We start from the raw sequence: 26,201 nt of genomic DNA on the forward strand, positions 1-26,201 counted from the left end.
AAGAATGATCCGCTATTTTAAGGCTGGAGAGAATTAAGAAATGACCCTAACCATCAGGGCAAATACTTCATTAGGCCAAATGCTAGGTGGTGTGCAAGCTTTCAGGTACTCCAGAACTCTTCATGAGGTGAATGAGATGTGGGATAAGCAAGTACATGGGCACCTCTGGAAATCTAGCAGGAAGTCATTAATGGCTCCAACCCATTGATAAAGAGCATACTACTGGCCACTTCTGAGGTGGTCAGGTTCTAACATTTTCAAACCACTGGACATGGGTCCAGGATAGATTCTGGGTTTGTGAGTCTCTGGCTTCAATTCATGCAGACTGGCTTTCTGTGTTGGGAGGAGAGCTATGATGAGTGCATTGCTGACTCTGTAATTAAATTAGCTGAGCAGTTCACTGTAGTCTTCTAGAAATGTCACATTTGTCCTGGAGTCTTGGCTTATTATGGAAGAAATCTTGGCTTATTAATATATGCACAATTAAAGCCTGTACAGTTAAAGCATATTCATATTTTCTAAAGGTTAGTTTCTCACAATGCTTCCAGTGCTGTGTAGTTGTTTCACTGCATGGGTTTTAGTGCACAAGCCTAGACTCTTCCTCAGCTCACATGGTCCATTCATCCATCTCCTCCCCCCCATACAGCCAGAAACTCAGAAGCTTTTACTCTTACTTAACCCTGGCTTTCAGTTTTGTCTGAGCTCAGGATCGCTTTTAACACTAACTATGGTACTTTAAACAAGCAGGCTTTATAAGCTGCAGTTTGAACTTGACTTGTTCTGAAAGTTAAACCACAACCCCCAGTTTGGACAAAATGGGAATCTGTGGTTTGTTAAAACTGAAGATAAAAAGCTTCTGAAGTCTTCCCCTGGGCTCTGTGGAGGGGAGAGGTTCATCTGAGAGGATGCAGACTTTGTAGTGCTAAGCCATAGTTTAGTCTTGTGTTCAAACACAGCCATTGTTACCTTAAGCTGGCGTTCATAGCCAAGCCTGCTTGCCATTAATTCCAGATGGACATGAATCTTGTGTTTCTCATTGTGGGGTGGGTGCAGGTGGTTAACCCAGGAGGTTAACTGGAAGAAGCTGTTGGGGCTAGGCTGGGTCAGCAACAACTGTACCCAAATCTAGACCTACTAACTCAGAGCCATCAAGCTCAGTGGCCTGAAACTTGTCCCTGAAATCTAGCAAGCAGAGTGGCATTTGGTTGTTGCCCGCAGTGACAGGCTCCTAGTGTTGATCTGTGGCTCAGCCAGTCCAGGGGGCTTCAGGGACTGATGTTGCTTTGCTCACAACTGTTGTGCCCTTCCAATTGTTGGATCCAGTCTTGGACCTTGGGGTTCTTGTTCCAGCCTTGAAGTTGCCAATAAAGCACGGCTTTGCTCTGCCACTGCCTATTTGCAACACGGCATACCTTTCCAGAGTTCTCTGCATTAATCCTGTTAGTTCTCCACCTCTTGTGATTGCTGAAGATATGTGATGGCCAAGAAGAGAAAATAAATAAAGACAGACCTCAGAGTAAAGGGCAAGTTCAGTGGCTTTTGCAATTTGCCTCTGGGCTGGGAAGTCACCCAAGCTGTAAATTGCCCTGGCTGTCGTGATAACCTGTTTGGGCAGCCACTGTGTGATGTGCTCTTAAGAGATGTGTGTTAGGAAGGGTGGATAGGCCTGTTGTCTCCCTTTTCTCTTCTAGCCTTAAAGGGCCAGCAACCCTTTATTGCTAATTGCTAGAAAGAGTCACACTCTGCATAGCGCTTCCTTGGAAGCTGTGTTGGCAACAGATATTTTTTATGAGACTGAAAGAAACTGCTTGAAATAATTCTTTATACCACAGGAGCTCTCTCTCGTTTGGTCAGACTGATGATCCATCTTGCTCTGGATGGCTGCAGCTCTCCAGGGTCTCAGACAGAGAAGACTGTTTCTCAGTGAAGGCTTCTGGATCCTTTTAACTGGATATGCTAGAGATTATTGTTAACACCTCTTAAGATATGTAGATTTCTTGCCTTTTTCAGAGACCAGATCCCTTTTTACTGGTGTGGTAATTGCTGAAGCAAGTTGTCCTTTTCTTGAAAGTAGTTCCTTTATCTTAATGTAAACATTATCTCAGTGGTTGAATGGCTGTGTGGTATTTGCAGTGCTTAAAAGATGCTTTAATGTTCCTCACTCCTATTTTCATATTAAAAGGACATTTATATGAGACAAAAGACTCCTCTGGCGAAAACAACTATAGCTAGGGAAAGTGGGGAACCTTCTAATGTTGGATTCTACAAGCAATGATTTGCTCAACTGTAAATGCTGCTCTTTCTGGCAAGTTAACTGGTGGACTAAAATATTCTAGTAATCTTAATGACAGCAGGCTGTCTGGGTCTTAAAGGTTCATGAGTATACTTCTTGATTTTGTTTTCTTATGATTCTGTAGCTTTTTCATCCCTACTTGTACTTATGATAATCATCCTGTTAATTTTTCATCATGGATTTACATTAAATATGTGCCCCCTTTGACCTTCAGAAGAGATGTTTGAGGTATAGTGCTGCTTTGGTGTCTTCCATATTACATGTTTAATTCCAAAATAATGCAGCCTGTCTGCATTAAATTCTGGGAACCAGATTTAAACAACTGCATTTAATGATTGCCTGTTGCTAGGGATACCACGGGCAGTTGCTGGACTCGTTTGGACATTTGTTCTTGGTTGGTATCTGGCAGAAGAGACTTGATTTGCTGGCATTCGGGTAATATCCCTATTTTGTAATCCTCGATGAGAGAGGAATTCACCATCAAGATTAGCCTAAAGAGAAAGTGAAGAGAACTACCTACAGAGGTTATTGTAAATCATGATGTGGTCAGGTTGGAAGTGAATTGTATTTTGAATGTGTTGTTCTTCCCTGTTGGTGAATTTTCTTTGGAACTCTGTCCTTTAAGGCAGGTTTGCAAACCAGTACAGACAATCTTTTTGGCACATCTGGAGTGGTGATGTCTTGGAGGCATGTTTTGCCCAGAAAGAGTCGATATTTGCCCCTTGCAAATTACTGGCTATAAGCCTGCAACTTCCTTTCTGTAGCCTTATTTTATTATTATTTCTGTCTCTCTTGCTATAAAGAAGTTAGCCCTTCAAATAAATCCTCTCTTTCTTTTTGTCAGAAAAAATGACTACAGTGGTAACCTCAACCTGAACTTAATTTGTTCTGGAGGTCCGTTCTTAACCTGAGGTACCACTTTAGCTAATGGGGCCTCCCACTGCCACTGCGCCACCGCCGCACGATTTCTGTTCTCATCCTGAAGCAAAGTTCTTAACCTGAGGTACTATTTCTGGGTTAGCGGAGTCTGTAACCTGAAGCATCTGTAACCCAAGGTACCACTGTATTTATTTCGGAGTATTTATCTTGAACTATTTACCCTGCCTACTAACCAAACTTACATTGTGAACTGCCCAGAGATCTACGGATGAAGGGCGGTATACAAATTTACTGAAATAAATAAAAAATAAAAATAAAATAATAAGGTTCTCAAGGTGGCTTACAAGAAAACATAATAAAATAGACAGTGATGCAGTAGTCACTATAGCAGGGCTAAGGTGTATATAAGTTGCCCCTCCTCCTTGTTTAATATTGGTGTGGCATTTGCTGGACCTGATTCTTAATACTTTCAAACAGTACCACTAGGTTGTAACTTACTTCTAATGTTTTTAAGAATTTTTGGGTGGTTGTATTTTTTGCCAGCACTGTCCTGCGTGCTCGATGTGTGTAACCTCCTGAAATAACTTTGGTTTCCCTGAGAAGGGGGAAGTTTTCAAACCAGAACTTAAAATGTCACAGAGTTTCAGTGGTAAAGAACAAAAACTCCCTTAGAAATTCCATATAAAACAGACAACCAGAAACTGAGTTGGGCATTTTCCATAAGCGGACTTATTACTGCATTTTGTTGTGTTTTCTTGCTGTGTCAATGTTCATTTGGATTCAGCTGTCAACTTTTAACAAGGAATTTTGAATCTCTGGTGAACTTTGTTCTCTGGGTATTCATTGCTTGCTTGACTTACAGAACCTTAGGAAAGTGTTTTCTGCCTGATGGCCACATTTGCTTCTGGGCGACCTTCTTGGGGGGGGTGGGGCACATGGTGAGCAGGGCTAGTGGCAAAAGTGGGCAGGGCAGCAAATGTAAAATTTACCCTTTGTATGGTAGACTAGTTTCTACACATATTCACACACCCCTCTCTTTCCTCCATCCAGGCAAGCAATAGGCATTATCATATTTCAAGGACATATTCCAGTTGACACAAAAACACTAAAGGATGTGTGTGCAATGTAGAGAGAGGGGTGTGTCCAAGGAAATGTATCCCTGGGAAAGTCCCAAGGGCGAGATAGAAAGGGCTGCGTCTGACTTGACACACACACACACACACACACACACACACGGTCCTGCCTTAGAATATCACTTTGATGGACTAGCTGGGAGTGGCACAAATGTTATGGGGCAACAGCTGGAGCAGTAGTGGGGAGGGGTGGCGCTGGATGGACATGCCTTTCTCCATTGCTTCATTTGTTGCTTATTGTTCTCTAGCTGCCACACTGTGCTGTAAAGCCTGGCCAAGAATGCCTGGAGCATCACCTTCGTGGGCTAACTGGGGGTGACCTGTTTAGCTTGCCTGTGTCCTCGTGACAGCAAACATCCCAACAAAGTGCAGAACTCAACAATGCCCCATCTGTTTAAAAACTATTTGGGTGGGAATGAATGTTTACGTGTACAGTATGCATAATGCAAATAATTTGGCGGTGTGGATTTGTTGTCCCCCCCTGCCAAAGGAGCTGGCGTACCGCTTCCGGGTCATGTGGCCAGCATGACTAAGCCGCTTCTGGCGAACCAGAGCAGTGCATGGAAACGCCGTTTACCTTCCTGCCGGAGCAGTACCTATTTATCTACTTGTACTTTGACGTGCTTTCGAACTGCTAGGTTGGCGGGAGCAGGGACTGAGCAAAGGGAGCTCACCCTTTTGCGGGGATTCGAACCGCTGACCTTCTGATCGGCAAGTCCTAGGCTCTGTGGTTTAGACTACAGCGCCACCTGCGTCCCATGCAGCAAGACTTATGGAAGGTCAAAGACCTACCATCTACTGTTTTGGCCCGAATATAAGCTGCACCCGAATATAAGCCACACCTTTAAAATTCAAGAGGGGAAAAGAAAAGAAGGCCAGCGGTCTTCCCCCCTTCTTCTCGGCGACTTGGGGGAGGCTTGAGAGCCATGGATGGGACGGTCACCATGGCCCCGCGCTCCCGGGTTGCTTCCTGGAGGGAGCCTTGCCACTTTGCTGGTGGCTTCCTCCCCTTCCCCCTTCTTTTTGGCGGTTTGGGATGAAGCAGCACAGTGCAGTGCACCATTGCCCCATGCTCCTGGACTGCTCGGGGAGGGGGGAGCTGTAAGGTCATGAATATAAGCCACACTTATAGTCTGCATGAGCGGAATTTGGAAAAAAAGTGTGGCTTATATTTGGACCAATAAGGTATTGCTCAGTAGTCTGAAGGTGTTACCAAATTTTGAATGTATGTTTTCTATTTTCAGTCTTGTTTGGAAAACTCTCTTAACATTTCGATATCTTATATTAATGTGCATGTTTAAATTAAATTGGATGGATTGATGAATTATTGTTAACGGCAGCAGATGGTTCTTCTCCCTTTTTTCTTTTGTTACATTTGCATTATTAATTAATTAATTAATTAAAGAATCCCAGAAGGTTGTGGATGTTTCTGGGGCACGTTCCAAGATGCATACTCAGTTCATGTTTTGTTTAGGCCAGTCCTGTTGAGACGGCCAGAGTGCTTTGTGAACCAAGTGTTACCTGGAACATGCTCAATGTCCTCCTGTGGCTGCTCACTTGAGGTGAAAATCAGTAGTGATCTTACTTCCAAGGAAACATGCCTGCCATTATTGCTTCTTTGATGGAGCAATCCCTAATAAGCTTCCAAGTAATCTCAGGGTTTCGTGTAAACAGTGTGGAGAAACAGTGCTCTAGCAATAGCATTAATCTTTCCTGACTTAAATATTTGATGGAGCTGTCAAAACCTGGAGGGCTTGCAGTATTACAACAGTCTTGGATTCTTCCAAGTAGTTTGAGAGCAAAGTCCTTGAGTGACTTAAGATGTGCTGGAGCACAGGATCCTCAGCTCCCCTGCCCACCTCTTTCTTGTCTTTGCTTCTGTGATAGGGCATGACGCAAATCTTTGAAGAAGAACCCTCCCGCTCCCCAACATTAAGGCTAGCACAATATGACAGCAGAGGAGGTTGCAAGAGACATCTCTCTTGGAGATACATCTCTGCTTTGAGGACTCTTGTCAATTTTAGTAGAAAAGCTTGCTGACTTTTGGATTAGGAGTTTTGTTCCTTATGTCACTTTTGCTATGTGAGAGTCAGGCATGTAGAAGCGAATGGATGACAAATTGTGTTAGGCATTGGAAGCGAGGAAGTGTCTTTGTAGTTGCTATTCGTGGCACTTATAGGTAATGTTCTCCTGGAGGGATTTGACCCTCGTCATCTGAGGCGTGTTATCAGTAGGCAGTCAACGGTGTTTGTCCAGTCACATGTGTTGACCAAGGAAAGACATGCACCAACCAAGTGGTAGAGCATTGGCTTTGCATGCAGAAGGTCCCAGGTACAACCACCAGCATCTCCATATGGGGCTGGGTGGGAGGAACCCTGTGTGAAACCTTGGAGGGCCTCTGCCAGTCAGCATAGACAATAGTGAGCTAGATGGGCCAGAGGTCTGGCTCAATATAAGTCTGTCCTATGATGGGGGAACCTCTGGCCCTCCCAACACATTTCCATCAGACCCCAGAAATGTATCCAGTGGACAGGAGTGATGGCAGTGGTAGATTTAGAGGACCACAGGTTCTCCACCTATCTAGACTGTCTGTGGGAAAGTTTTATAAGCAAAGACAATATAAAGGCACAAGATGACTTGAATCTGCTACTCTCCACCTTTCTGAACTCACCAAATCATGTGCCTTTGTGCCCTCCCTTGGCCTTATTTAAATCATGACTTTAATTAATGATAAATGTGTCAAATAATAGGCATACATAACCTGTTCAAAACATTTAGCCCAGAGGCACCTTGCGTCATAAAGCTGTAAAAATAAATAAGTAAAACAGTGCATCAGATCTTCTTTTTTTAAAATGCAGACACCCTAAAATCCTGTTTCTCACACTGTTCGAGGTGGTTTATGACATGTTTTAAAACACCAAACAAATGTTACTCTGGAGAAAGGGGGTGAGGCCATTTGGAAACCCAAATTTATTTAGTGGTAGCAATAAAATCAGAACCTGCTGAAACAGCTGCAGATCAATTCTCAAAAGCTTGCTTTAAAAGGTTCTCTTTATTATTTCTATCACAGCTTTCGGCCCACACAAGGGACCCTGAAGGCAGCTAACAATAATAGGTAATACAATAAAACAATAAAAAATTGTATATCACTTAAACAACGAAGAGTGACAAATGTAGCATAGCAATTGCCAGAGAGAAGTCTTTTAACCTATTATTCAGGTCAAATGCATGCTGATAAAGTAGTGTCTTGACCTGGTGTCTGAAGGCTATCAGAGAAGGAGGGGCCAAGTGAGTCTTCTAGGGCAAAGCGTTTCAAAGCCTGGGTGCCATCCCTGCGAATGTCCTGACAAAGATGTGCTTTAACAATCCTTCCTAAAACGCATACAGCATGAATCGGCTCCCTTGAAAGCCTGTTCCAGAGCTTTGAGGCTGCTGAAGAAAAGGCCCTGCTTTTTCTTACTGCCACTCTAATCTTAGGAGATGACATTCCATCTTGCCTGTGGGTGATGTATGTTCATGTTTTTGCAGATATGCAGATCTTAGGCATGTATGGCTTTTCCACTACACCATTCCACTACATTCCATTTCATCTCCAGCCTAAGCTCTGTTTGGGGTCTGGATTCTGACTGAGCAAAGCTAAATCCCAATACTGATGATGTTCTTTGCAAACAGATACTCACCCTCCATCATATAGGCAGCATTTGAAACTCCTTACTGCTCCAGGGAGTAACTTTGCAGCCCCGCTGCACCTCATCACATCCATTTTTCTTTCCCTTGCAGGCAGGTCCCACTTTGTACATGGCTCCTCTCCTGCCTTTCCTCATCCATTTGTTTTCCTTGATTCCTTCCCCATCTTTAGCCTGCTGTGTCAAAAGAGTGTTCTCTTTGTTCTTCCCTTTTTTTCAAGAGACAAGCTGTGCTGGGCAGTGTTAACTTCCTTTGCTTACTTGAGGGGGTTTGAGAGGGAAGTGAGCTGAAAGGGGAATGTTTTGGGTGCTCACTGCAGATTTTTCTCTTCTGAGTCTTTGGGCTGCTGGGGTCACACAGAGAGGAGAGCAGCTGCTCTCCAGTTTCCCCCCTTTGCCTTCACAAATTCATAATACAGCCTAGAGAATATATTTGTAGAGGTCACTAAAATGTTTACTAGTATTCCCTCCCACACCAACCATTGTAGTCATCTGTCACCTAAAAGGTGAGAGAACTAAAGTTTATAAAGCCTTCCTGCATCATTGCCTTGAGGATCTTTGGACGAGACAAAGGTGACAGGCTGTTCATATGGTGTAGAAATGCAAGACCGTTGTTTGTTTTTACAACTGTTTTAGGTTGAAATGTTTCTAGTATGTTACAGGACGTTCTTGTGCAGATCAGTTAAGATGCCAAGGCTTTCAACAGCCTGATCGTTGGTATACTATAGACTCTGCCTGTCTTATCTACTTGGGTTTCATTTTCATGGTGGCAGTACAGAATAATAATAAAAAAACCCATGCATCCAGTAAAAATGGGTTGCTGCATTTGTAATTGGTTATTGCAATTATTGTTATAAGTGTATATAGCTTAAATTCTATAAATGTTTAATTGTATTTTAATGACTGATTTTTCTGTTTTAGCAGTTTTTGTTTTTATCTGTAAATCTCCTTGAAGTCCTATCAAGGAAAACGGCAGGATATAAATAACTATATAATATAATAACAGTGATGTTGATGATGGTAGCATATAAAAGCAGCGTAAAACCAATTTGGTTGTGAGTAAAACCATCACAAAACCTGGGAGGTGTATTTCTGGCACCAAGCAAAACTCATTTAGAAGTAAGCGTCAAGCAAACTTTCCTGGAAAGGGTCTGCGGAGATGATTTTAACAGACAGGCAGGCAGAAGTGGAGCTAGGAAGATCCTACAGGTGCCCCAGTCCCGAGCTGTGCAGGGCTTTTAAAGCAGGCGCTGCCATCTTGAATTGTGCCCCGGAGTCTGACAAGGCCAGTGTAGTGTGCACAGCACTACCAATATCCAATCCCAGCCCCAGATAAGAAGCCTTGTAGTGCTGCATTTTTAACCAACTCCATTTTCTGTACCTCCCCCCACCAAAAAAAAGTATTGTGAGACCTAAAATGCCCAGTTCAGTTTCTGTCCTCTTCCAAATAGCTTTACTTAACAAAACAAGGTGTACACAATAATAGCATAATGTAGAAATTCTGTCCCTTCCCGCACACAATTCCTACCAAATTCTGGACACTGAGTGCCTGCCTGAAGAAGAAAATTTGCAGCTAAAGGCATAAGAGTAGCCCTGCTGGATCAGGGCAAAGATGCCTATTCTGCCAAGCCCTCAAGCAGGATCAGAGTGCAGCAACACTCTCCCCACCTGCTGTTTTCAGCAACTGGTATTCAGAAGCATGCTGCCCCCCACAGTGGAGGTTGAACAGCCATCCTGCCTGGTAGCCACTGATAGCTTATCCTCCAGGGATTTGTCTAATCCTTTTATCAAACTCCTTTAGGAAGAAGTCAAGCTTGGGCTTTGTAGGGGAAGAGCTCTACAGTTGTAATGTAACTATTGAGTACATTTCTACAACTATGTTGCTTGTGTGTCCTAATCTACAGGGGAGTGTATTAGATCAGCTTCCAGGTCTGAAATCTCCATTATTTGTTGTTTTGCAAATATGAGGGGTAATTAAAGTGATCAGCTTGACAGGGTAGTCACAAGGATTGCTGAGGTGCGAAGTGCTTTGAACACGCAAGATGTTAACTTTGTGGGATATTTTTGTAGCATCTTCTGTTTGCAAAAGTCAGCCATTTCAAGTGTGTTGGGAGACTTGTCCTGGCAGCACAGCTAGAGAGGGATGAAAGCAGAGAAAGCAGCAATGGGGGGGGGGGCTGTAGGGGGTTGAGGTATTTCCCCAAAGCTCTGAGAAGGCAAAGATGTTGTGCTCCTCCTTCCCCTGGCTTACCTCAAGCCCACGGGGACTCTGATTGGCCCTTGGGCTTGTAGGGCACGCAGAGTCCAGCACCGAATCTGATTTAATCCCCCTGCTGCTCTCATGGTTCTCATGCCAAAGGGGTGTGGATCTGGTGTAAGGATTGGGGAAGTGAGCAGAGTGTGTTTGCTAGCACATGATTGCCCCCAAGAAAAGAGAGGGGTGCAACACACTTGCTCTTGCTTCTCAAGACAGCCCTGTAGCAATCGGGCTCTGCATATGACTCTCAGGTCTCTTCCTAGGCCACCTCCCCTCACTACCCCTATTCCATGTCCTTGAGCCTGTAGTAGCTAGCTGCTCGGGTGCCCAGTGTGGTGCACGCGTTCTGCAGCCGGGGGCAGAGCGAGCCGTCCATGGGGGCAGGGCGAGCCAATGCAGGGCCCGCTGCATGGAGCCTCTCCGCAGCCTTCCCCTCAGCTGTAGGGCGGCTGAGGCAGTGGGCAGACGCAAGCCCAAGCAGTGTGGAGCTTGCAGGCAGTCTGTCCGCTGCCTCCCCCTCCGGAGAGACGCGTGGCTCAGGCACACTGCAGGCCCCGCGGTGTGGCGCCCATTGCCCCCCACCTCACCTGGCTACCAGTGGCGTAGGAAGGGCGGTGCAGTGGGTGCGGGAGTTTTTGTTTTTTTTTAAAGTGTCATGATCTCAATTTTTAAAATTTCTTTTAAAAACACATATTTTTGCCATTTTGTCGTCCCCCTCAGTGATGACACCCCTGGGGCGGCCTGCATCTACCGCACCCCCCTTCCTATGCCACTGCCTTGAGTACTTTTGCCTGGTTGGAATGTTTTCTTGAACACTGATCACACCTATTGCTTGCCTGTACGGCAGGTGGAGAGTGCATAGAAACCTCTGGCTTTTGCCTGGCTGGAACGTAGCCTACTGGTGTGTGGCCTTCCTCTTGCTTCCTATTATTCCCACTCAAGATAGGAGGATGCAATCCAGTTTTTCTTCCTCTTACCTAGAGCTTATAGTGCAGGGAGATTGGAGGACTGGACTGAAAGCTGCATGTGGTTAAAATAACTGATTTGGGGAGGAAATCCAATTTTCTCTTGTCACTGCACCCCTTGTTTGCTTGAAAAGGCTTCACAACAAGTTTTCCAAGGACATGCCTGAACTTCCCCTCCCTTCACAAATTCTTATGCATTCCAAATTAGGGTGGAGCACCCGTAAACAATGCAAATGACAGTGCGCTGCATTTAACTCCTCAGCAATCTTGTGAACAAAACATGAGTGTGTGTTGTTAACTGCTGCTGGGTGGTTGCGGGAGCTCTCTCTCTCTCTCTCTCTCCCCGCCCCCTGACACCCCCCCCCCCACCTTGCAGTACTTGAATATATTTGTGGACATTCAGAGAAATCTCCTGAATGGGAAATTCCGCCACAGAAGCAAAGCTTAAAATATGGCAAAGCAATTGTTCATTCTTGTGGATTTATCCTTTCAGATTAACTCTGTTGTAATAGAGGCTTGTTGCTGTTCAGCAGGTAGAATTAATGTTCATTCACGGAATTGCTTTTCCTGGCTTGGGATTCAAGTTCTCCAGGGTTTTCCTCACCCTGTCTGTGAACCCAGAAACCTCCCCCCCCCCGCCCGCAAGCATCGCAGTAGTTATTAATGCATTTGTTCTTTGCACCAGGGCAAAACAGTCTCAAGTTATGTAAAAGGAATTCTCTTTCAGCATTGCCACATCTTGAATTACTGTTGGGCGGTGCGGGTGACTGTATGAAACATGGGTGTTGGTTGGAAAAGTGACAGAAAAAACTGTTTCCTCCATTGACTAGAGCTGGATTCTGCGAAGGAGGCTGTAGAGAGAGGTCTCTTCTGTCCTGAGATCCCCTGAGAATGCTCTAGTGCTGCTGCTGAGAATGTTTATTTCATGAAACAAAACCCGTGAATCTCTTCTGTTTCTTCTCTGCCTCAGCCTTGCATGCTTTTATCCACATTCCTGTTCTATTTTCTCATTAAATAATTTTTTAAAAAAAATCTCCAAAAACATGTGCAATGCGTACATAAATTTAATGCTTCAAACTGCCATGTCACAGCATTAGGAGAAGGATGAAATCCAGCAGATAATAAAGTTGAAACCCATCTTGGGATGTGTGTGGTCATCTTGTAAAGGAATTAGCAAATATGTCATTCCTGAAGCATACCAAGCAGGACATATGACCTGCTGCCATGTTCCTGGCTGTATAGCAGGGAACTAAAGCAGTCTTCTCTGTATGTGGAATGAAATGGCTGCATTTTCTTGGTATTGGATATGGCATCACTTGTTGAACTTTCTCCCTTCAGATAATACTTTTTAAATAATGTTTCCCCCCCATCCTTTTCTTTAAGTATCCCAAAGCCTGTCAAGTAGAGCCAGACTCAAAGTAATTGCTTGGGGGAGGCCACACATACATCTAAAATTCAGAAACTGGGTGTCTGAGCACATACTGAGCCCCAGAACATGTTTTGAGCATCAGAACGGAATGCTCACTTTTTTCACAAAAGTGGGGAAAAACCCAACTTTCAGTTTTCATATGAGCTCTCTCTGTTGCACATGCCTTTGTTTGTTTAATGTATGTCACACCCTTCCTGCTCAAGGAACACAGGCCTGGTACAGTGTCTAGATTTGGCAAACTATGGTTTGCAATCACCTGTAAGCAGAATCGTGACTTGAAGCCGCTTTGCAAGCCATGGTTTGTTCTAACCTGGAATCATAATTCTTAAGAGTGTTGGACTACAACCTGGGAGACCAGAGTTCAAGTCCCCACACAGCCATGAAGCTTACTGGGTGACATTGGGCCAGTCATTGTCTTTTAGCCTGACCCACCTCACAAGGTTGTTGTGAGGCAGGTAAGCGTCATGTATGACACCTTGAGCTCTTCAGAGAAAAGCTGGGAAACAAATGATATAAAATGAAGAAATTGGGTCTTGGGAAGGTGAGGGGAGCAGGGGAAGTTCAGAATTTGGCATGTTCAGAGATAAGAATACCCTGTTATACACGTGCATAATTGTTAAGCTTGATTGTTGCTTGGTTGAGTTTGCCTTTTTTTACAGACCAAAGGAATTAAAAGATTATGTTGCCAAGCAATCCTAATGCTTCCCTCCCGCCTGCTGTTACTTGGCACTTATAGTCTTTAAAGAGATATGCAATTCATTCAAATTCCAAGCAGCTGATATATCCACAGTCACCACTAGCATTTCCTGCATTTCCAATGTGACCTTTGGTGCTTAATCAGGCTGTATTATCTTATGCGAACGATGAGCATTCTTGAAAATGTACAGCACGATATAAATATATCTCTGCCAAAGTTTGAAGTCAAGATCTGTCTATATATCCCAACAGTCTTATTTTATTTAATTTTTTTCAAGTGTTTCCCCCTGCTTTGGTAATATCTTCTCTCTATCCTCCATTCCCCGGACTTATTTTATATTTTATACCTTGATGATTTCTGGGGGTGGAGAAGGAAATGTGCAGTAAATCAGTTTGGGTCTTGACAAGTTCCCAAGCTGAGACACCAGCCATTCAATAGTGTCCTGTATAAAGTAGCAATTATCTTGTATAAGTAGGACAGAATTTCCTTGGGGGGGGGGGCGGACCCTGAGCCGTTGATTACAGAGAAGATAATTCAGTCACCGGAGATTAATTTATGACCCGCAAGGTTGGTACTGAACCTGCAGAGCTGTTACTCTTTGAATAACAGGATTCAGTTGCTAATTTGTTGAGGAATTTGGAATAAAAGGAACGTTAATTCCTCTGGTTAAAAAGGACCTGCTATTCCAAAGCCAGTGAGAAGTGTGTGTTTGTGTGTGAACTGACAAAACACCCCATAGCTACTGAACATGTTTGATCCACATTTCTGCCTTTTTAGGTTTATTTCCTAAAAATGTTTTTTGTACTTGTCTTCTTGATCATGCTGATGCTTCCCTCTTGTTCCTTAATTATCTTTTTTGGCTCCATTTCTGTTGGCACTCGTCAGTCGAGTTCAGTGGAGGAGTGGTGTTGATAGACGTTCCAATTTGAGTGGGGCTTGTGGGCATGCACATGGGGCCCTAAACTATACAGTAGTTGAAAGTGACTCCCTATAAAGAATAAGAGCCAAGTTCCTTTTCTCTCTCCCCATTCAGCCAGTTCAAACTGTTGGTTGAGTAAAGCAAGGGAGCTTGCATTAGGACCCGTAAGTGTGTGAGAGCATGTGTGTAATTTACTCAAGCTAGCATTAAAAAAATAATAATATTTTGGTTGCCACTTCCTTGGTGACAATCAGCTGACTGCCAACTCGCTGATCTGTTTCTAGACACCCATTTCACCCAGTGACAGGAACGCAGGGGGTGTGGACCAGGCTTTGTTCCTCCTGAAGGAATGGTCTCTAGATTTGCCTTCTCCTTTAACTTTTGTGACTCTCTGCAGACAAATTGGCAGCTGGTCTTGAGCTTGGTCACCTGCTGCTCTCAGCCACCCTCACCCCCAGTTAATATGTAAACCTGGAGATCCTGCATCCAGATAGGCATGGGAGACCCTGGTTGGTTCATTTCCTTACACCTAGACTTTACTAGAATAACCCAAATTCTACACAAAGGAACACCGGATTCTATGGCCTCTATGATCTCTATTCAGGGATTAAAGGAAGCTACCTTACCTTCATGGAGCATAAGAGTTATAGATGGCTGCTAGCCACAATGGCTATATTCTGCTTCCACCATTGTAGGCTTCTGAATGTCATTTGCTAGGAATCAGAGATGGGGAGGGCTGTTGTTGTCAGGTGCTGCTTGCAGGCTTCCCTTAGGCATCTCTTTGGCCACTGTGAGAACAGGATGCTGGACTAGGTGGACCTTTAGCCTGATCCAGAAGGGCTCTTCTGATGTTCTTACCCTGAGGCAGACTCCTGATCATTTAGCTCAGTATTGTCTACTTGTGACTGGCAGCAGCTCTCCACAGTTTTGGCCAACTAAGGGTCTTTTCCTCTAACCTGCTACTTAACCCTTTTAGCAAGAGTTGCAGGGGATTGAACCCAAAACCTTTTGCATGCAAAGCCAAGTGATCTCCCACTGCCCTGTGGCCTTTCCCCCACTTGTTGTAGATTATTTGTTGTGTTAGTGAAGCATTACTTGCATTTCACTATTTACTTTGTGCACTTCAGTCAGTTGCTGCTGCTGTTGCTGTGTAGTAGGTTCAATATTCAGGACTGGAAATCTTGTTCATTCACCCCTCTGATGGCTTAGTCTTCACTTCAATTAAATTTATATGCAGTGGACCCTCTGGATACAAATGTAATTCATTCCAGGGGTCCGTACGTACCCCGAAAAATCTGCACGTAGAGGTGCTGTTTCTGTGCACGCTTGCAGCCCGATAGAGCGCTTCTGCGCAGGCGCACTTGGCGAATCCCGGAAGAATACACTTCCGGGTTTGCTGCGTTCGCAACCCGAAAGTTGCGCTACCTGAAGGTAACATAACCCAAGGGTCCACTGTACTGCCTTTCATCCGAGGATCACAGAACATGCTTGGAATTACAGACTGGTCCCAGCCCGTTATGAATGTTATGTGCTGGAAGGGGACCACACTTTTTTTTTTTTTAAACAAAACAAAACAAAACCTGGGCTTTCTTGCAGTGGGGAATGTGGTCAGGAAAAATTGCTATTTGGTTACTGTGGTTATTGTTCATGCAAAAAATAATACTTAATGTCAGAACAGTGCCCTTTATTCCCAAATAGTTGGAGTAGTATCAAAGCATGGAAGACTGAAAATCGGTTATCTCTGCAACTTGTTGTGCACATACATGTAAAGTTATGTGTGGAATAACATACAGCTGTGGCATGAAGTAATTGAACCCCCAGAGCAGAGCAACAACTCCTAAAGCTATCTAGTAGATCCCACCATCACCGTCGGCCTTCTTTCACTTAATATACACACATTTGTTTTTATAGCAGATGAATCTTCCAGTGCCTGCTTGCCCTTGTTTATCTTTGGCAAACAGTGCTGAAATAATACAGGCTCGTTTTATTTGCCAGACTATTTGGTGCCATCTTTCCCCTTGTAGTTTGGCCAGTCCAGGCTCCCTGGAACAAGGACAGTATTCTGTGGGTTTCCCCAGGATGCTCCGTCCTCTGCATGTTTTCCCCTGAGGCTCACCTTCGCTTTCTCATCTTGGTAACCTTGTGAATAGCCAGGCGAAGCTTCTAGCAGATAATCAGCAGGATGTTTTATATCGAACACCTGTACTCTATATTTAATGTATTTTTAACCTTCTGTTGGAAGCCGCCCAGAGTGGCTGGGGAAACCCAGCCAGATGGGCGGGGTAGAAATAAATTATTATTGTTGTTGTTGTTGTTATTATTATTATTATTATTATTATTATTATTATTTTATTTATTCAGCACTGAGTGTTGTTTCCAGCCAAGTCCTACTCAAGTAGACCTAATTGACCAAAGCTAAACCTGACCTTCACAGGCTTCTAGAAGCATGTCCCATCATCCGAGCCTGGAGAAAAATACCCCTTGAGTAAAGGCCTATGGGACCCCCACCATCACCACTTGAGGAATCTTTGCCACAGATTTCATTGCTTGCTTGGATTTCTTTTGTAAAAGTAAAGTATATGTATTCTTGGCCATGTACAATCAAAAGATAAGACCAGAAAAGGGCACTGTTTGAATCCAACCACTTTGCATTTGCTTTGTGTCCTTCTGCAACAGGCAAACCTCAGATATTTTAGTGAGAGGTCAGGCTGCGACAGTCGACTCTCAATGGCAGTGGCAACAACTAATGTTTATATAAAATGCGTGTTTGTGTGTTTATGTTTCTAATCATGTATTTGGTTCCTTATTTTCCAGCTTTTTGAACTCTCATTGGTCTTACGAGAACTTTGTTAGAACTACAGTGATTCTCAGTTAGATTTTTAACTGAGGTTGCAGAATTTCTCTTAAACTTAATAAAGCTCTGAGAGTGCTCAAGCTCCACTGTTCCCTAGAGTGCCAAGGGAGTGGTTCAGCCCTTGTCTTCACTTTAAGCTGCCTGTTAAATTGCTGCAATTTTTCCAGCAATGCACACAACACATATACACAGAAGTTGAAGTGGACCTGCAACAAAACATTGCCCATTCCCATCTAGTCCCCCCCCCCCAAATATATTATTTATTTGGTTTTACAAATTTAAAATTATACCACAACACATCCACAATTAGAAGATTCCTCCAAATCTCTGGACTTCCCCCTTCCCCTCGATGGGTTCTGTTAAACCTTTTCTACTGCATTTTTTTTCAATAATGCACGTTTTTTATAACTCCATTATGTCCATAGCTCTCAATACATTACAAGTGTTATTGCAGTCCTGCTATTTTTTTCAACTGCTTACAGTAGTCTCCAAGGTAAATTATATTTTTCCCCCATTCATTCCCACCTAGTTTTTAGTCTCCTTCCCTACCCCTCCAATAGTCAAATCACCATTCTGTGGCTACTGAGCCCCAGAATATTTTTGTTATGTTTGCAAACCTTAGGCTTCTCCAAGCCTGCCGATACCTCCTTCTTGTGTGTAGGTGGTGATGTTTTTTGGCATACGCAGCCTGAACATTGGAAATAGATTGCACAGTCTTCCCTCGTCCCTCAGGCCCTGTGGGTGCTTGGTCCCATGCACAAAGCCATCAGCTTCCGAGAGTGGGCTACTTTCACATGGTCATATACTGGCTGAATCCCTGCCAGCCAGTTTGCTTTCTCTTCTGCGTTTTTGCTGGTTGGAGATTATAGAGAGAATGGGAGATCATAAAATGGGCTTTAAATCATCCTATGAAAACGTGTGTGAAAATACATTTTGCAGTGCCGAACTAAATCAATACCATTTTTGAGTATGTAAACAAAGCAGTGAATCTATTAAAATACTGTCTGTGAAGAAATTTATGCCAGAAGGGGGTTGGATGCAAATCAAGCGGCTTTATATATCTTCAGCCTATGAATATAAATCAGAGGGTGGCTTCTGAAATGGGGAGGCTACAGAAATTGCTCAGTAATTTCCTCTGTAACAGCAAGAATATGCTTTTTTTGGAATTTCCTCCCATTCCAGCTGATTGACTCAGGGCAGTGTATGGTATCTGAAAGACTAATGGGGGAGGGGGGAGGGACTCCACTGCATCTACAAAATCAATATATTTTGCTTCAATATACTAAAGCGTTGTTGTTGTTTTTTAAACAGCACACATAGAAGCATAGGAAGCTGCCTTATTATACGAGGCCAAACTATTTTACCATCTGTTTCTCCACCTACCCTGCCTGGCAGCAGCTTTCCATTGTCTCAGGCAGAAAATGGTTTTCTTCATCACCTGTTGCCTGATCCCTTTTTAAAACTGGAAATGGCAGGGATTGAACCTAGGAGCCTCTGCATGCAAAACGTCCTGGCCCCTCCCCAGGTTTATTTTTATGCCACTATAATTTTATTAGTCTTTAAGGTGCCCTGATATTCTAATGGGTATACTACACCAACATAGCTACCCTTTCTGGAATTTTGAGGCATGGCATCCAAGTCCTGCTTTTTTGTGTATTAGAAGTAAATGTCTATCAAGTGTCGTACAAAGCCATATCAAGTTGGATCATAGGTCAGGACTGGCTACTCCACTGGCAACTGCTTTCCAGGGTGTTGGAGAGATGTCAGGATTTGAACGTGGCATTTTCTGTATGCAGTGGTCCTCACCTTGTGTTTTGGATGGTGAAGCTCCCTGGGCCAGTTGTGGGCAAACAGGAATCTAGAGCAAAGGCACCCAAGCAGAATCGTTCCACTAGAGTCTTCTGAGACTATTACAGGTTCAGATTGTGCTTTGTGGCTGAGCCTGCAGCCCTTTCTTCAGAGGGGGGAATAATTGCTTCAACAAACCCCTTTGTTGGAGCAATGTGCACAGCATAAATGTTTTGCAGTAAGCAGCTGCTATGCTGTGTGTTTTTATTTGCCAGTGAATTTTTTTAAGAAAAAGTGAGATGAATGCCCATGGCTGCCAACCACCTTTGCGCCAACCATAAGGCTGTTAGGACCTGGCATTGTTTGCTTTGTCAAAAGCAGCACATCCCAGATTGCATTTCACTTCAAAAGGTGGAATAATTTAAGTTGAAACGAGAACGAGGTAAGAAAATCTGTTGAGCCATACCTTTTGGGCTCCCATCCTTGACTCTTTTTTAATTATTATTACATACAAGGCCCCCCTGCCTTAAATGAAAGAACTGACCTATCCCTGCCACCCGTCTCACGTGAGAGAGGAACAACATAGGAACACAGGGAGCTACATTGTATGTACTGAGTCAGATCATTGTACTGTCTACATTGAGTGGCAGCAACTCTCCAGAGTTTCATGCAGTGGTCTCTCCCTCCCTACCTGGAGATGTCAAGGATTGAGCCTGGAACCTTCTGCATACAAAAGCAGATTCTCTGCCACTGACCCAAGTGAGCCCTTCCCCGATAAGTTCAGCATTTTACTCAGTATACCAGAGCTAGCTTTCAAAATATTTGTTTTACTTCAATCCTATTCAATAATTTGGAAACTCAGAGCAGCCTCTTTTAATGCCCCGTGGTCTGTCATCGGATGTGGATCAGGCCTCACCTTCTTAGCTTTGCCAATGCAAAAGCACCAGGTGTCTCAGACTAGCTAATAAGAATATACGTGTAACATTTACATCCCACAGTTACGTGCGGCGGAAACCTTTCCACTGGACGTTTCTAATACTCCCCCCCCCATTGGAATTTTTCCATTGTATAAGTTCATTAGTAACAATAGATGAATGCCAGTTGCAAATACAACATTGGGTAAGATAGCTTAGTGATAAAGCGTCTGTGTTGGCTGCAGAAAGTCCCAGGTTCCAATCACCAACATCTCCAAAGCAGGACTGGGAATTTCCCCTGGCTGAAAGCATGGAGGGCCACTCCCAGTAAGCATAGACAGTACTGGGCTAGATGGACTAATGGTCTGACTCAGTTTCAGGCAACTTTTTATGTTCCAATTTCAAAGGTTTTTTTAAAGCTTTGTTTACTAAACAAAAGTAAAACAAACATGCTAAATTAAATCATTCTCTAGGGCATCATAAAAAAATTCCCATTCCAAATTTTCTGAAAAACCCAAATCACAGATATCCCAAGAGTCTCAAAAAAGTTATCCAGGTTCTGCAAAAGGCAATGTAAAGCCAAAGTTGAACAAAAATTGATGAAGGTGGGTTCTTGGATGCCATCAGACAGAAGCAGTTTAAAGGAGCTCTGCACTATAATTTGCTGTTATATGCCTAGAATGTCAAGCCAGAGTTTGGCATGATGTTTGAATAACATCTGTGTCCTCCTGGATGGTATAATCCCATGGGTACTCCTAGTACAGCTTTCTTTTGTTGCTGTCATACTTCTCATAGTGCTTAGATGGGTGGTGCTCCCAGTTGAGAGAGATCTGTTCTAAATTACATTTTATTTCTATAGTGCATCTGTTTACACATGGACAGATTCCTGTCTCAGGGGGCTTTCTGTCTAAGAATAGACACAAGGGAGCAGGAGAGGAAGGGGAGGGTTATAGAAGTGGCGTAAGAAGGGAGGAGATGATGTGAACGTTATTTTAATCATACATACCTGGGCTTAATTACAACAGGGCATTGGGACAAGGGGGTTGTTCCAAAACCTTATCCAGCTTTCATTTGGCAGATGATAAATCTCCATCCTATTAGCTATCTAGGTAACTCTTTAAGAGGTAGCATCACCCAGTTCATGCTGTGCTAGAGCAGGGGTCGGCAAGGCTTACCGGGCATGGGCTGGATCACTCCGGCGGAGATCTTCCATGGGCCGGGCCGGCGCAGCGCTACACCGGAAATCACGTCTGTGCATGTCTGCGGCACCAGAAATCGCTTTTGAGCATGCCCAGACGCCGAAAATCGTGCCTGCGGACATGTGCAGAAGCGATTTCTGGTGTCTGGGCATGCGCAAAAGCGATTTCCAGAGCCGCGAAAGAGAGCACGTGGGGACTCGCCGAGCAGGCGGCTCAGTTCAGGAGTGGCTCTTGGGCCGATTAAGGAATCTTCATGGGCTGCAGGTTGCCCACCTCTGTGCTAGAGCTTCAAAGATGTGCTGGCTTTAAAGACCCTAACTGCTGTTCCTGGAAGGAAAGGGAGAGCTCTCGCAATGGAACAAAGAGTTCTGAGACATTGTTCAGACATTGCTCAACTAACACCTGAATGTAGCCACTAAGGCAGCAGTCAAGAGAAGCTGAGGGGTTTGAATGCTTTTGCTTGTTTCACAATGGTAGTGGTGTGAGCACCTCACTGTTCTGTCTTGACAGCATCTCCTGCTGGGGTCTTTATGACAAGCAGATTGCTTCTCAGCCCAGCACAGTGCCTTGCAGATTGCAGGCATTTTGTACTTCTGCTGCAACAGGGAAGCAACTTTTTGGAACCTAAGACCACAGGCTTGAAAGTAACCTACAGAGAAAGGTCATCAAGTTTTTAAGAAGTTAGAGAGCAGCCGCAGGCTTGCAATATGAACAATTCAGCCCCAAATTCCAGACAGCACAGTCAACCCTGGTTCATGAGTTTTGTGGACCAGGACCTACCGCTTCAGTGGTGTTTAAAAGTACCGATCCTGGGTGTATCACTGAATAGTGTTGGAAATCCTGGAAGCCAAGACCCAAGGTTGGGGCAAGTACTCTTTGGTGAGGAAAACCCCAGCAGAGATTTAAAATGGCACAACACGCAGCAAAGGAAAAATGTGGAAATATAGGCTGTAAAACCTTCAGAATGTGCCCTTTCCGTTGAATCGCAAAATATCTCACTTCCCTAACACAAAGATAGGCCACACATTCAGTAAGTCAGTCTTGAAGGTTTCGTTAGGCCCAGGCTGCGGGAGGCATCTTAAGGTCAGATTTAATATAGCATTGCACGTGCTGTTCCACTGCAACTGCCTAAAGGCTAGGCTGATAGAAAGCAGAGCGAAGTAGAAGCAGCGGCCTAGGGAAGGAATGTGCAAGGGGATGAATGTGCAAGGCCCAGAGGAACGAGAAGAATAGGCTCAGCTGAACGAAAGGTTCACATGCCCAGGAACTGCAGAGGAGGTGAGGAATTGCTTGTTGATTCCGTATAATCAAGTCTTCAGCTGCAAGTTCTCTCTTCCCACCCCCACCCCAAAAAGTGCTGTACGGTTTGAATTAAATCTTGATGGCACCGCAAGTTGGTACATGAGGACGTAATGATGTATGTACTGGAGGATGCTGAGCTCTCCCCCCAGAACTCACTGCTATTCTTTAGCATGATTCTCTCCACCCCACCACTTTTCTTCTGCGTGGCTAATATGTAAAGCATTTAGAATGAAAAAGTCTGTGTGGTGTGTTTTTTTTAATTGCAGCTAGCTAGGATGCAATGCCAAGTTGGAATGGCTGCAGCAGCATGCGCCCTATTAATTATTAAGGCAGGTAAATATTGAGTAGGAGTGCCCATTTGGCTTGATGAATAGGGAAGAGGCTTGCACCGTGGAAAAGAAATGATTTTATTGTCAAGAGTCGTTTGTATCACTTCTTGCAATGGGATCCATTTCCCTGCAGGAGAAGCAACTGGTGGATGAATGACAGGGCTGCGTCCACACTTAAAACTAAAATGGCACGCTCAAGCCTTTCGAAATCTCAAGCGCTCCATGTACTGCAGTAGGGTAAGCCAAATCCCCAAACCTGCACAATACCTTTAAAACCGATTTGAATAATTAATTCTGCTTCACTAATTATAGGGAGGAAAAGGAGACACATTCCCAGCTACAGGGCATCTGTTTTGAACAGCCACTAACTCTGCATTTACCATAAGGGCTAGTAATATATATATATAGTGTGTGTGTGTGCGCGTGTGCACGTGTCTGTCAGGTGAATTTGCAATTCTGTATTCTGTGTGTCTGCATTTTGATTGCTCTTGGGAGATAATCTAGTAGCCACTCTATACCTCCTTATGTTTGCGTATTGTTGCCTTTCCAATAGAACATTTCCTTCATGTTGTAGAATCAAAAAACAAGCTCTTTGCAACATAGGAAGCTGCATTATATCAGATTCATGGTGCATTTACCCCTACTCTGAACTGATAACAGCTTTCCAGGGCATTTGCCTGTGAAGGGTCTTTCTCACAAACTGTGACTTGATCATTGTGACTGGAGATGCTGGAGATTGAACCTTCTGCGTGTAAGGAATGTACTGTGTTGCTGAGCTTCTCCCCATACCTGCTGTTGCAGCCTTGCATTATTGAAAGATTCCGAGGTTCACATTTGAATGGGGTGATTGGGGGTGAGGAATGTCCTTTGTGCCAGCACCAAAGTTTAGCTACTTCCTTTTCCATTAAACTCAGGAAGAGAAAACATTTCAAATTCAGAACTGCTGGCACCAGACTCCTAGGTTCATGGAGCTATTCCACCCTGACTGCAAAACAACCCTCCACCCCACCTTTTCTTGCTGCTTTTGTGTATAGCGCACTCTTTCTCTCTCTATATATAAATAAATAAATATATCGGAGCAGACATTCAGATGCTAGCATTGGAACCAGCCTCCTGGAAACAGACCAAGTTCAGTCAGGAGGCTTGATCTTCTGGCTGGCAACAGATGAGGGAGCTGGGTGTACAGATTAGAATTTGTCCCCGGGACTTGAAATCTTTCTATTGTGGTTGCAGACAGTCTTGTGAGAGCTGAATACAGAACACATGAACCTGGCAGCTTGGCGCTGCCATTTCCTCACCCCCAAGGGATGGGCAGGGGAAAAAGAGAATCTATTCCTCTTGACACAGCATTTGAAGAGCCTGATAAATAACTCCAAATCTACCCCCACTAACAATATTTATGAAGCTTCAATTTTTAATTTGTTGTAAGAGCCTCAGTCTGGGAATGGGGGAAGCATTCTTGTGCAGAACCACGCAGCTCAGAGCTGGGCAATGTTGAAGGTCAGCCTGGCAAATGTACTGCAAGCTGGAGGGACCTACAACTGATCTAATTTACTTGGGGTGGGGTGGGGTTGAAATGGATGCGGTGTGCACAGAATTCTCCTAAATATTTCTGATGCTAGACACTAGATCTTAGGCCCTAATGCAGGGATGAGCGAGTCTGTCTATATATCCTTAGTGGTCCACAGCCATTAGCCCCAGATTTGGGGGAGGGACCACAGTTCCCAGCTTCCATTTGCAGCATGCTCAGGTATGGCCAGGGAGAAACCCCATCTGAAGTCACAGAGAACCACTGCCAATTAGTCAATCCTGAGCTTGATGGCCCAGTGGCCTGAGATGGAATGGGGCATCTTCCAGTGCTCCTATAACATGACAACAGCAGACATATCAACTGTTTTGTGTACTTGTGAACATTTGCTGTGCTTCATTTAACCCGGCATTGTGCCCAGTGAGTTCAGGGGAGGGGGTGTCACATAACTCATTTTGGAGCTAGCAACCATGGAATTGCAGTTTCTTCTCCAAGTGGGGATGTGTGGTAATTGTTGGCATATTGGAACAGGAACTTTGGGTCCAGGAGGAAGTCATCAGGCAGCCGTCACATGGTCACAGATCGCAACTGCAAACCAGAGGAATGTTTAGGGCATTTTTGTGTTTGTGTTTTCAATGCCGCTCTATTCCCTTCTAAGAAAACCCTTCTTAACAAGAGCGGAATCAATTTTGAAAGCTTATTGAAATGCCAGGCAGTGACAGGAGTCTTTCCTGTTGCAGCAGTGGAGCTTGCAGCTTGGTAGAGGAGTGGGCTTTTTCTGCTCTTAAATTGTAAGGAGCAGCAAATCTCCTGTGAGTGTCATCCTTGAAGCATCCCACAGTGTTGCTTGGTCTGGAGCTTTAAACAGAAAGTAAAATGGCACATGCAACAAAGAGGGAGTAGTGCTCCACCCATATTTTGGGGTCTTTGCCTTCTAGTTTTTCCTACAATGCCCCAGATGAGTGTTATGGGAAAAACAAAATGGCAGCTGCCAGTGGACCAACAGCTGCCAGAGCCGTGTATCATTGTTTGGAGGAAAGATGACTTCAGTGCATAGGGCTTTCTGGGACACGGGGGCTGCAGGAGTGACCAGGGAATTCTGTGTGCTGGCGATGGGTGTGCATTGTTTCTGCAAGACTGATCTTCTTCCAATAATCTTAGCAAACAATTTCATTTTAAAAAATCGGCTGACTTTTCTCTGAGTAAATTTCTTGATTACAGAGTATGTACCTAACTCTTTCCCTCTCCTCCCTCCCAATGCAGTTACAGATGTAGAACTGAAGCGGCTGAAAGATGCCTTCAAGAGGACCTGCGGACTCTCATATTACATGAGCCAGCAGTGCTTTGTTCGGGAAGTGCTTGGGGATGGAGTTCCTCCAAAAGTTGCTGAGGTAATTACTGATTTCCTTGAAGTGTTGGGGGGTTGTGGTTGAGTTGCATGCATTCAACTTGCTCTGGAAATGGTTGCTCAATATATGTAGTCCTTTATAGCCTCACACCAACTAATATATCAGTCATAGTGTCTCTGCTATTTAGTCACACTGATATGTATGCCTTTATAACATGGTGTGTTGCTGTTTTGTGAAAACTAGCAGTTGTAATCCTAGGGCCTGTATCAGCCTTCCCTTGGCCTGGTGTTCTTTATATGTTTTGATCTATATGTTTTGAGCTCCTGTTGTTTCTAGCTGTGGCTGATGGGAATTGTAGTCCAGAATGTCTCAACATCAGTAGCAGGTTGGAGAAGACTATAGACACCTGCTTTTGCTTGCTTCAGGCTGAAGACAGCTGCAGCGCAGAACATCTGGAGGGCACACTAGGTTAGGGAAAGCTGAACTTTTATGTGCTGGACAGTTCTGTCACACTTCCTGACCAAGCAGCAAGTCACAGGATGAAGGGGTGGGATGGTGCAGATAGGAGAGAAGGTTGGGTTCTCAATGGCTGGGGTCACCAGGGAGTAGGTTTATACCTCCACCACAGCAGACCCTTTGCTCAAGAAGTGATAAGTGAGTGGATGCCCTTCACTGCTATG

At 44.2% G+C, this 26,201-nt stretch overlaps 1 protein-coding gene across 5 annotated transcripts in view; it reads left to right on the top strand.

Moving 5' to 3' along the window:
- Window positions 1-26,201, top strand: part of USP32 (ubiquitin specific peptidase 32) — a 117,864-nt gene that overhangs the window by 8,938 nt on the left and 82,725 nt on the right. For all 5 annotated transcript variants that reach the window (XM_080982755.1, XM_080982758.1, XM_080982756.1 and 2 more), the window contains exon 2: window positions 25,436-25,563. In XM_080982755.1, coding sequence (XP_080838881.1) covers window positions 25,436-25,563 — 128 coding nt within the window. The remainder of the gene's footprint in view (window positions 1-25,435; window positions 25,564-26,201) is intronic.

Source organism: Podarcis pityusensis (genome assembly GCF_964106645.2).
Source record: "Podarcis pityusensis genome assembly, chromosome: 15".
Taxonomy (NCBI): Eukaryota; Metazoa; Chordata; class Lepidosauria; order Squamata; family Lacertidae; genus Podarcis; species Podarcis pityusensis.